Below are 10892 nucleotides of genomic sequence, written 5' to 3' on the forward strand. Positions count from 1 at the left end.
AATAAACTGGTGGTGGGACTCAAACTGGATTATCAAATAGGTATATAATTTGCAAGGTGCAATATAAATCACGTGTTTAAGAGTTAAAATTTGAAGGATTTATTCCAACAGAAGTTAACAATAGGAATGATTTTAGAATCCATCATATTCAATCTAAGCGCGTTGCCTTCCTAAGGAAAGCGTTAGGACATTATAAACATCCACAATTCCTAAATAAATAAAATAGTTATTTCTAGAAATATCAACATAAAACCGATCGACAATCACCTTAAAGGATAATTGCACCGTCTAACAATAGCCACCTCGGCCCAAAAATCAGCACTCATTCCGTAAATTGGCGCTGGAAATCTCGTTCCATTCCAGCCACTTGGCAACCTCCTGTGGCATTTCCGGTTTCAGCTTGCTACTGCTGACGTACTCACTGCCTCCGTTGCCTACTATGACCGCCCCACCGCCGTTCTCCAAACGATCCAAGCACTCCGTCGAGCTGGTCGCAGTAGCACTGCCCTTCAGCAGCGTCGCCATGACATCCTCCGCCGAACATTCGATGACTCGCTGGCGACACAGTGCTATACAGTGGATAAACCCATCCCCCGCTCCGATGAACCGATGTTCCATAAAAATTGATTGATTGTCCCAGTAAACAATCTGCAAGGAAACCAACACAAGTCATTGATACGCCAATTAATTAAAACCCTAAAAGACGACGCGTTGATGCCACTCACCCTGGAACTGATTTTGAACCGGGTGAAGGGACGAATGAATCTCCGATAGCGGATGGTCGTTGCCCCTTGGACCACGGAGCCTCCCTTGCTGCGGATGGTCCGGTAGAGGAGCGTACGCTCGTAGAAATCCACCCGGGCAAAGTCCACCTCCCGAAGGTAGCGGGCATTGTTCATGTGGTAGAGCAGGGTGTCGATATCATTGGTGAGACAGAGACCTGGAAAGAGAGATTTCAATACAATTTGAAAATTTATCCTTCGCTCAAAGATTGTTTGAATCAAAAACTATGTGTTATAGCAATCAAACCGTTTATCATCATTAGAAAGCAGGATGTTATCTCGCTGTTTCATCTTGCCCAACCCGGTTCAACTTGTCCCGGTGTACCTTATTTGAAGCGTTATCACTGTTGAGTGACTCGCAAGTGAGGGGGAGCAGGAGCATATATATTCTAATTGCTATTAACACAGTTAACAGAATACTTTTGAAACTATGAAGAAATCATTAGGGGTTTTTCCATCGAGAATTTCTCCAGAGATCCTTTAAGGTATTTCTACAGGTATTCCTTCAGAGATATCTTCTGGGATTTCCCCATATATTCCTTCCAGAATTTCACTACAGATTGCTCCAATAACCCAACAAACTATCACTCATTTAACAAGCACCTTCATGACGAATTAATTCGGTTTTGTTTTGTTCACACAAATTTGGAAAATTATAAAGCATAGTGGTGTGTACCAACCGGAATGTTTGTTGTTAAAAGCTTTAGCAAAAATGATTAAAAATTAATAAAAATAAAAATTTTTCAATTTCTACGAGAGTTTATGATTGACACTTATGCTATGAACAACTATTATGAAATAATAACTACCCATAAATTTACCTAAATCAAGATTCGATCTCGAGACCCGTCGATTGCCGAGGGGTCTCCATTTAGCCTAGTGGTTAAGGCTATGGATTGCCAATCCAGATACGGCGGGTTCGATTCCCGTTCCGGTCGGGAAAATTTTCTCGACTCCCTGGGCATAGTGTTTCATTGTACAGATACATGTGTTAATTTGTACATAAACCTTACAATAAGCAGAAAAAGGTCTTGTTAAACTATTTTGTAAAGGAATTACTGCAAGTCGAGTAGAAAACTTATTAAACTCTTTTGAAAAGTGTTTTAATTATCATTGGTAATACCGATACTAAAGGTTAAACATTGGCTACTTCTTCAATTCAAAAATCATTTGTAGTGTAATGTGTACAGCATAATTCTAGTTCAGCTATCATTACTATTATAAAGCAACAATTCAGCATGCATGCTTATTTGTGGCATGCGATTGTCATCCAGAAATTCTTTCAGGAAATTTCACTAGAGATTATTCAAAAATTAATCCAGGAATTGTTTAAAAATTGTGTACCAAAAATCCTTTAGGAATCTATCCTATCGTTCCTTCGATATTTCGTCTATAAATTACTACAGACATGGAGTTCTTCAGATTTTTTTATCCAGGGATTCCTACAGAAATTCTTCCAGCAATTCACTAAGAAAACTCTCCTGTGATTCCCTAATGAACTCCTCATGGGATTGCTTCCGGGATTCCTCAGAAATTCCTCCAAGAATTCCTCCCGGGAGTTCTATCTGCGATTCTTTCAGCATGCACGTAACTACAGCGCATTTGGCCCCTTAACTCCAATGTCTTGCTCGCTTGCTATGCACTACAGTCAGCGTGCATGACATGGGGGCTGAGGGGCCAAATGCGCTGTAGTTACGCGTATGTCTTTCAGGAACAACTTCCGGCATGATTTTAAAAATGCCTTCAGCACTTTTCTTGGGATTCCTCCAGAAATTCCTTCAGGGATTCGTCAAAAAAATCCTGCAGGTATTCGTCTAGGAATCCCTCAAAAAATGTCCCTAGAGATTCCACTAGGAATTCCACCAGAAATTTTTCCAGGGATTTCTACAAAAAACACATCCAGGGATTCCAAATTGAATGTATGCAGGAATTCCTCCACGCGTTTCCTGGAGATTTGTAACCGGTTGGTTCCCATTCAAAGTTTTTCGTTAGTATGAGTGATTGTTTTGGGAAAATTCATGTTTTTAAATGTAAACAAAAATACAGTAGGACGCACCCTAGCGAGAAACTTCACCGCTGTAAATAAACTGCTGCTCTCAAAAGGGTGTTAAGATGGCTGGCACTAAGAAGGAATTTAGAATCAGGTGAGTGCCAATATGGGCGCAGCCATCTTCATAAACTGAAGATTAGTCAGTAGTATACCAGGCGTCCGTGTGTGCAAATCATTTCATGTAATGTAGTTCTGTGCAAAAGCGTTAACAAACCCCCCCCCCCTATGGGGGGGGGGTTTAAAAAACCAGAGCTACCAGACTACCTCCGTTCAAGTAATTGGGTCCAAATATCACCTTTTGATCCCCCTGACGGAATTCCTGAATTACACTTCCAATAGGACCTCGTATCCGTTGTTAAGAACGGTCACACACGGTTGCTCAGGGAAGATTCATTTATTACGTCCATCGTTTATCGGGATTTCTAGACCCCCCCTCCCCCCTCTGTCATGCTATTTTCCTATACCTAATACACGTACTGTCACACTTTCTTAGACCCCCCCCCCTCCCCCCAAAATGTTGGACGTAATTTTTGAACGTTCCCTCAGAAGTCAAGATGGCTTCCGAGCCCTATCGTAAAAGAACCGCCATCGTCCCATTCACCATACATAAGTCTCTGTGGTTACAGATTTCTCAAGTATTCCTCTAGGAATTCCTCCGGAGATTCCTCCAGGAATTTCTCTAGAGATTCTCAAGAAATTTTCTTGAAATCCCTCCAAGAATTCTCAGGAATTTCTCCAGGGGTTCCTCCAGGAATTCTTTTATTAATACCTCCAGGGGTTCCTACAGGAATTCATCCCGGCATTCCTTCAGGATTTATTTCTGGGACTCCTCCAGGAATACCTTTAAGATTTCTACCAGAAATTACCCTAGAAATTCCTGAAGAAATAACCTCAGGAGTTCCTGCAGAAATTTCTCCAGAAATTGATCCAGGGATTCTTTCCTTCAGAAAGTACTACGACAATTTCTCCAGGAAATCATCCTCCCGGAGATTTTAGAGGATTCTTCCAAGAATTCCTCCTGGGATTCCTGCATGGATTTCTCCTGAGATTCATCCACGAATTTCTTCAAAGGTTTCTGCAGGAATCTCCCAGGAAATCCTCCAGGGCTTCCTTCAGAAATTAACCCCAGAAAGTTATCCAGGAATTATTCCAGGTATTCCTCCAAGCATTCCTCCAGGGTTTCATCCTGGCATTTCCCCAGGGACTCCTCCAGAAATGTCACGAAGAATACCTCTAGGAATTACCCCAAGAATTGCTCCAGAAATATACCAGGAATTCCTCTAAATATTGTTTAAGAGATTCCTTGAGAAAATCTTCCGATGATTCCTCCAGTAATTCCTCCAAGAATTCCTGGGATTTCTCCAGAAATTCCTCTGGGAATCCCACTGAGAATTTCATCAGAAATTTCTCCGAGGATTCCTCCCAAAATTAATATAGAGATTCCTCCAGAATTTCATTCAGGGATTATTCCAGGAAATTTTTCAGGGATAGTTCCTCGAAAGCACCCAAAAAATTGGTCCAGAAGTTTCTCCAGGCACTCCTCCTGAGGTTCCTCCGGAAATTGCCTCAGTGATTCCTTCAGAAATTTCTCCATGGATTTTTCCAAGAACTCCCCCCCCCCCCCCGGGATTCTTCCAAGAACTTCTCCAGAAATTTCTCTTAGGATTCCTCACGGAATTTCTTAATACTCAAACGTCGATGCCTCAAAAAAAAGTTGAAACGGTAATTTCAACCTTCTATTTCTCGGTCGTTACGAATTAGTTTTCAAAAAAAAATAAGCAATGAATTTTTTAGGGTTTCTGGATGAGTATACATGTTTTGAATTTTTTTTTCTGATCAAGAGCAAGTCGTTATAAATACGTTAAGTTTTTTATGTTTGCGCAGAACTTTTAATTTGTCGCGATGACCACATGATTTTTTGATGATAAATTGCTGACACGAGTGTAATAAAGCAAGCAATATGTTTATTGAGATTATTTATCAAACAAAGTACTGCAATATATTCACAAAACTACTTATGACACAATAATATATATTCTTTTGTAACTTTGAATTTGTCGCAATAACCCCTTTTTTATCATATAAAATATGCGCATATACTTGGGAAAGAAGTTTGCAGATCATTGTTGCTAGTTTTCTTTTCAAAGAACTACAAAAAAATCAGAAAACTATGAATTTTTCAGAAAAATAATACAGTTTTGTTAAAATTTCGAATAGAATTTAAAAAAATCACATTAATCCTTATCAAGATTGCAGCACATTATTGATACTACTTTTTCCATAGAACGACAAAATATTCAGAAAACTACAAAATTTTCATGAAAATTATGCAATTTTGTTATAATTTCGAATTGATTTCAATATTCCATACATTTTAAGATTTTAAATTATTCGCATATTCATCCAAAACAAGTTTGCAGAAAATTGTTGATATCACTCTGTCCAAAGAACTACAAAAAAAGTGGAGCGTACCTGGTGTGAAGGTTAGAACTCTTGACTATCACGCCAAGGACCTGGGATCGAATCCCACTCCCGACAAACTCACAAAATGTGAGTTCTTCCTTCGGAAGGGAAGTAAAGCGTGGGTCCCGAGATGAACTAGCCTAGGGCTAAAAATCTCGTTAATACAGATACAAAAAAAAAACTACAAAAAAATCAGAAAACAACGAATTCCAATCATTACTGCAATTACTGTCAAAAAAGGAAAAAAAGTATTTTTGTCATTTTTCTATCTATTTTATATACCCATACTTGTTCCGATACTCTCACATTGATTTATTTTATTCTATTTCAGGAATTGAACCAAGATTGTTGAAACTGGACCACGGTGGAAGTCGGACGCGCTAACGCTATGTGCTACGATGACCATGTATTTTGCACCTGGAAAAATGTGCAACATAAAGTAACGTGTACTCAGTTCGAGCCTTATCGAGTTGTGTTTTCAGCAGCTCTAAAAGTTGTGCTGGGGTTGGCATGCTATCAGTTATCTTAGTCTCCCAAACTCATCCTAGTCGAAAACAAGCGATTACAGAACCGATTGATTCCACAAACGAAGATAATATAAAGATATAAATTCGTCTGTGTTGAATCTGTTCTTTTTATTTTCATACGTGTTCAAAAAACACAATAAATAAGAAACAAAACAAACCTTTCTTTTTTGAAATCGGAGCACTATGTTAAATAAGGAAACCAATACCCCACAAAAGTTTTGTTCCCTCACCATCTGATTGTCTTCATGTCCCAACCAGAAACCCAAAAAAAAACCATACATAATATAAATTTTCAAACAGCAACATCTGAGCATGATAATCTAAGTGCTACGCAGCAATCCATGAAAATTTGGGTTTGTTTTTCATTTCTTTTGAATGGTTCTATTTCTGGTTCTATGGTGAATTTGTGGTTATAAGACTTACAGTTATATAGGGTAAAAATCACGAATTAGTCATTTTTATCTTACTTAAATCCACTTTCGTACTTTATATAACGAACTTAGCTGATTTAGTATGGATTTTATATACCAGCTGATTTAGTATGGATTTTATATACCATTTTAACTTAGTCTAGAACTTAGTTTATGAACATTTCATAAGCATTTCTGTGTCTTGCCATTGAACTATCAAAGAAAGAATTGAAGTTGCACCAAAAAAAAAATGACGATTTGAACAAAAATCCGACTCAGACTTCATTTGGAAGGTGACCCTAAACTTTTGCACGGTGACTTGTTAACCTAACTCGATAATTTAAATTATGTTATGATTTTTTCCACTAAAATCTAATGAATGGCTCCCAAAGAGGATAGAAATAGTGTTCTAATGCAACTTTAATTTTAAAATTTGGTCGACCCAATTTTGAAATACACTGAAAACAATTTTTTGTTCAGATTTAGGAAAAACACATAAGTTTAGGTAAACTTTTTGTACTAAAAACTTCATATAAAAGTTGTGATGTGTACCTACGAATCAAATCTAACTGATTATCTTTCGATAGAGTCTGAGAACGAGTGGATTGAATGAAAGATGACTGAGATATGACCGAAAAACATTTCCATGTTTTTGAGGGGTTGACCCCAAATTTTGTACGGGAGTGTTCCTAAAGTAATAAATGCTTGCTTATTATTGATTGTCATAAAGCTTTTAACATGAAAATGCAATGAAGCATTAAACAACGGCCCTATAGAACTATACCGAGCTGTCAAAATCCCATAATGCTTCAATGCTTTCATAATGTAGATTAAACGCTTCATTACTTGACAGATGTAGAATAAAAGTTATCTTGCATTAGCTAAACTATAAAACGATTGCATTAATGTTGTGATATAATGCTTGTGGTTACTTGGGTAGCAACTCAATGACATTCATTTTTGGATAATTAAGTTGGTTTTAATATGAAAACGGCTACTTAAGTAACCGGTGGAATACATGTAGCCGGTAAATCCACAATATATTAGGAACTACTCGTAAAATAAATATTTATTTATGTAACGAGTTGCAAAAAGATGATTTTTTCAGCACGAGTCGTACATTTATCCAGCGAGGTTTACCGGCAAGCCTCGTTGGATAAATGTACGACTCGTGCTGAAAAAATCAACTTTTTGCAACTCGTTACATAAATAACTATTATATAATGATTTTTTCATTATACAACCCATTGAAGTTGCATAATGTTCATAATGCAACTCAAATGAGTTGTATTATGAATATTATGGACCCAATTTTTCATTATGCAACTCATTTCAGTTATATAATGAACCAGTTTGGAAAAATTTGCTATGTACTATGATATCAAAATAAGTTATATAAAGTTGAATTTATGATACTGTATTGCATAAAATAAATTTATTCCGATTTGGATCGTAAAATGGTCAAAATACTTGACTGGTCAAAACTAATGAAGTTTCAACACACAAAAGTTTCATAAGAAACTTCTGCTGCGCACAAACACCAATAAGAACTCCTGCAGGAATCCTACGAAAAGCTCGTTGGATGAGTTCTTGAAAGATTTCCTGGAAGAATAGCAGAAGCAACTCTTCAAAGAATCCCCGAAAGCACTTCTGACGAAATCCTAGATTTGAAGCAAATTTTATGCCGGGGTCCGTGGCGTAGTGGCTGCACGTTCTCTTCATAAGTGGAGGTTCGATCCCAGCCCCTTGCAATTTTTCGTCAGTTTTTCTTGCCCCCGAGAGCGGCTGACACCTGACCCTCTCTGAGCATATATGCTCTAACGAACTCGGAAACTTGGATATCGGCTAAACGGCAACTCATAATGGACCCCAATCGAACTGGAAAAGGAACAAGAGCCACACATTAACATCCTCGTGCTCATCATTCTACCATGGACCAGGAAAAAAGTGACAGCAGCGCGCAGTCGATATAGTAGAATTTGTATAGAATACATTTAGGCGCTGTACAAAGTGTAAGTCCAGCCGCCAATTGGAATCGCTCACGTAGTGCCCTGGTGGACAAAAAGAGCTGTAAATTAGGTTAAGTGATTGAAGAATAAAAATTTTGGAGGAACCCCAAAAGGAACTCCTGGAGAATATCACAAAAAAACTTCTGGAGGGCTTTCAGAAAATAATCTTATTATTCCCGTAAGAAATTCTGAAGACACGGATTAACTTTTGTATGGATTTCAGAAGGAAAATATTGGTGAATCTCAAAATCAACTCTTGGATGCTTTCAAGAGGGTATTGGTAAAATCATAGAATGCTATATTAACCCTTATGTGGCCAGCAGGGTATCAGGTATCAGTAGGTCGGCTCTAGAGGCACCTTCTCCTCCATTCGGAAAATTTGTGCCATTGGCCAGCAGGATACTCGGGTACCTTTTTTGATTTCAATTCTCGATATTTTTATGATTATTGAGAGTAGGAAGTTGAAACTCTGCCAGATCCTAGAACTCGTGAATATATATCTATTAACTGGGTTGACCGAATTTCTAAGTGAGGAGGGTCGGGGGAAGGGGCCGCTGATTTTTTTTTTATTACGTGGAATTCCGGCAGGGTACCCGGGTACCCACGAAACTGAAATGATCATATTTTCGTCAATTCACCGATTTCATTTTATTTTTTGCTCATTTAACTCAGAAACCCATTATCTAGAAAATATGTGATTGCGCCGATCTGATGACTGTAAAGGAATTCCTGGAAAAATCCTCGAAAAAAAACTCCAAAAGAAGTTCAGAAAGGAACAACAGAATAGTCTTAGAAACACCGTGTCTGACTTATGAATATAGTCGAAATATAGTCAATCTTAAAATAAACCTTTATAACATTCAGCACTTTTGTATCAGCAAAACGATATGTTTTTTTTTAATAAAAGATTTCAAAAAAATATCATTTAATGCATTTTCAAGAAAAAGACTATTCGAATGAGTGTATCAGTTATTGTACCATTAAACTACGTCCTCTTTTTATCTTTTTATCCTTTGACAGATACGCGTACAGGGGATGGCCAAACTGTTTGGGATAGGCAACTTTTTTTCTCTCACAAAAAAATTCAACATGCTGTAACTTTTCATAGAGTGCATCAAAAATTGTTGATGAACGCTCGAAATTTCATCCAATTCGGTTCACTGGTTTCTGAGATATGACAGCTCAAGAATAAGTTGCATAAAAAATAGTGTTTTACCAAAATGGTTCTAACTTCGCGAAAAATTAATCAATCGAGCTCAAATTGATGCACATACAATAGGTTGACAAACAGTCAAAATTTGAGAATTATTGGTGCACTCTATGAAAAGTTGCAGCATGTTGATTTTTTTTGTGAGAGAAGAAAAAGTTGCCTATCCCAAACATTTTGGCCACCCTCTGTTTTTCGACTACCACTTCTAATCTCCCAAGTGGATAACTGACACTGAGGAAGATTACAAGTGGTAGTCTTAATACGCGTATCTGTCAAAGGATAAGCAAAAAAGGGCAGTGTTAAATGGTACAATAACAGATTACACTCATTTGAAGAGGGTATTCTGCTTAGAGGGTTCAAAAAGTCGGCAACATTCTCGTTTCGCCAAAGTTTTTATTGCATTCCTGTTTCTGCATAATACTTCATATATGTGTGTTGCATTTCTTCTACGCCATTCCCTCAAGCATAAGCTACACTAGTACAATCCAATTTTAAAGAGATGCCAAGGCCAAGGTCGCCTGAAACTAGGTCTCCATTTGCAAAAAAAAATAATAATAATCACACTCATAACACATGCGACAAAAATTCCCACAAAACTCACCAGTGACAGTGGCCGTTTCCAGAATATGCATCCGCTTCTTGATATACCGGGCCGCCACCACGCAAAGGCACATCCTCAGGAAATAATGCAACTCAAACAGGGCATAAAGTGCCACCAACACACCCAGCACGATTCCCAACACGGTGCACAACATTTCCTTGGCTCTAGCTATCCAACCGCAGAATGGGGCAAAAAATTACCATGAAAAATTGATTTTCTACCTGGGCCACAATCCGATCGAAAGCACCTTTTTCTTCACCTCAGGGATTGGATAATCACCGTCGTCAATCGATGATTTTGGGATCCAACGGTGTCAGTACCAGGACTATTACAGGAATATCATTTTCTAAAATAGTGATTCAACTATTTTCTGGAGAGGAAAATCTACTCTACAACAAAATCAGCTGATTCCAATGGGCACGATATCCGCCTACTTTCGTCGAACCTTGGCTTTGCACTTGACTTGGTTGGCCATGTTTCAATTTTCTCCACTTTTCTTCCTCGTTGCTGCTGGCAAAGCAAGCGGGAGAAATCTAGCACACGCACTTAATTCCTGGTGATACCCATCGCAGCAGTAAGCCAAGGTAACTGCATCCAAGTGCACTGCGACAATTTCGCGAAAGGTCAGGAGAACGAAACACGATTTCTAATGTAGAAGGAAAAAAAAAATGGAAAGTTGTGCACCGCTGCCAAAAAAATTCTTGAAAAATACTAGCGGGGCCGAGTGGCTACCGTCCGATGCTATCGGCCGTGTGTGACAGTTTGGCTTCCTGCGGGAAAAGCGAGGAAAAGTTGCTTTTCACTTGGTGGAATGTTTTGATTGGTAATTCGCATGCGCCA

At 38.3% G+C, this 10892-nt stretch overlaps 1 protein-coding gene across 3 annotated transcripts; it reads right to left on the reverse strand.

Moving 5' to 3' along the window:
• Positions 1 to 75: 75 nt before the first annotated feature.
• On the reverse strand, positions 76 to 10834 carry LOC109409726 (protein THEM6). 3 transcript variants are annotated; one of them, XM_029870200.2, is made up of 4 exons: positions 10300 to 10834; positions 10053 to 10220; positions 726 to 940; positions 76 to 648 (listed from the first exon to the last, which is right to left on the reverse strand). In XM_029870200.2, the coding sequence occupies exons 2-4, from the start codon at positions 10204 to 10206 to the stop codon at positions 316 to 318; spliced, it is 702 nt and encodes a 233-aa protein (XP_029726060.1). In that variant the 5' UTR covers positions 10207 to 10220; positions 10300 to 10834; the 3' UTR covers positions 76 to 315. The 3 variants fall into 3 exon arrangements, with proteins under 3 accessions (XP_029726060.1, XP_019538766.2, XP_019538765.2); XM_019683221.3 differs by having other exon boundaries at positions 76 to 209; positions 268 to 648; positions 10053 to 10832; XM_019683220.3 differs by having other exon boundaries at positions 10053 to 10831.
• Positions 10835 to 10892: the final 58 nt, after the last annotated feature.

Source organism: Aedes albopictus, chromosome 2, assembly GCF_035046485.1.
Source record: "Aedes albopictus strain Foshan chromosome 2, AalbF5, whole genome shotgun sequence".
Lineage (NCBI taxonomy): Eukaryota > Metazoa > Arthropoda > Insecta > Diptera > Culicidae > Aedes > Aedes albopictus.

Coding starts and splice junctions, on each gene's coding strand:
- LOC109409726 (XM_029870200.2), bottom strand. CDS start 10,206: ATGTTGTGCACCGTGTTGGGAATCGTGCTGGGTGTGTTGGTGGCACTT. Junction 941..10,052: donor GGAAACGGCCACTGTCACTG/GTGAGTTTTGTG, acceptor CTCTCTTTCCAG/GTCTCTGTCTCACCAATGAT. Junction 649..725: donor GGTTCAAAATCAGTTCCAGG/GTGAGTGGCATC, acceptor GTTTCCTTGCAG/ATTGTTTACTGGGACAATCA.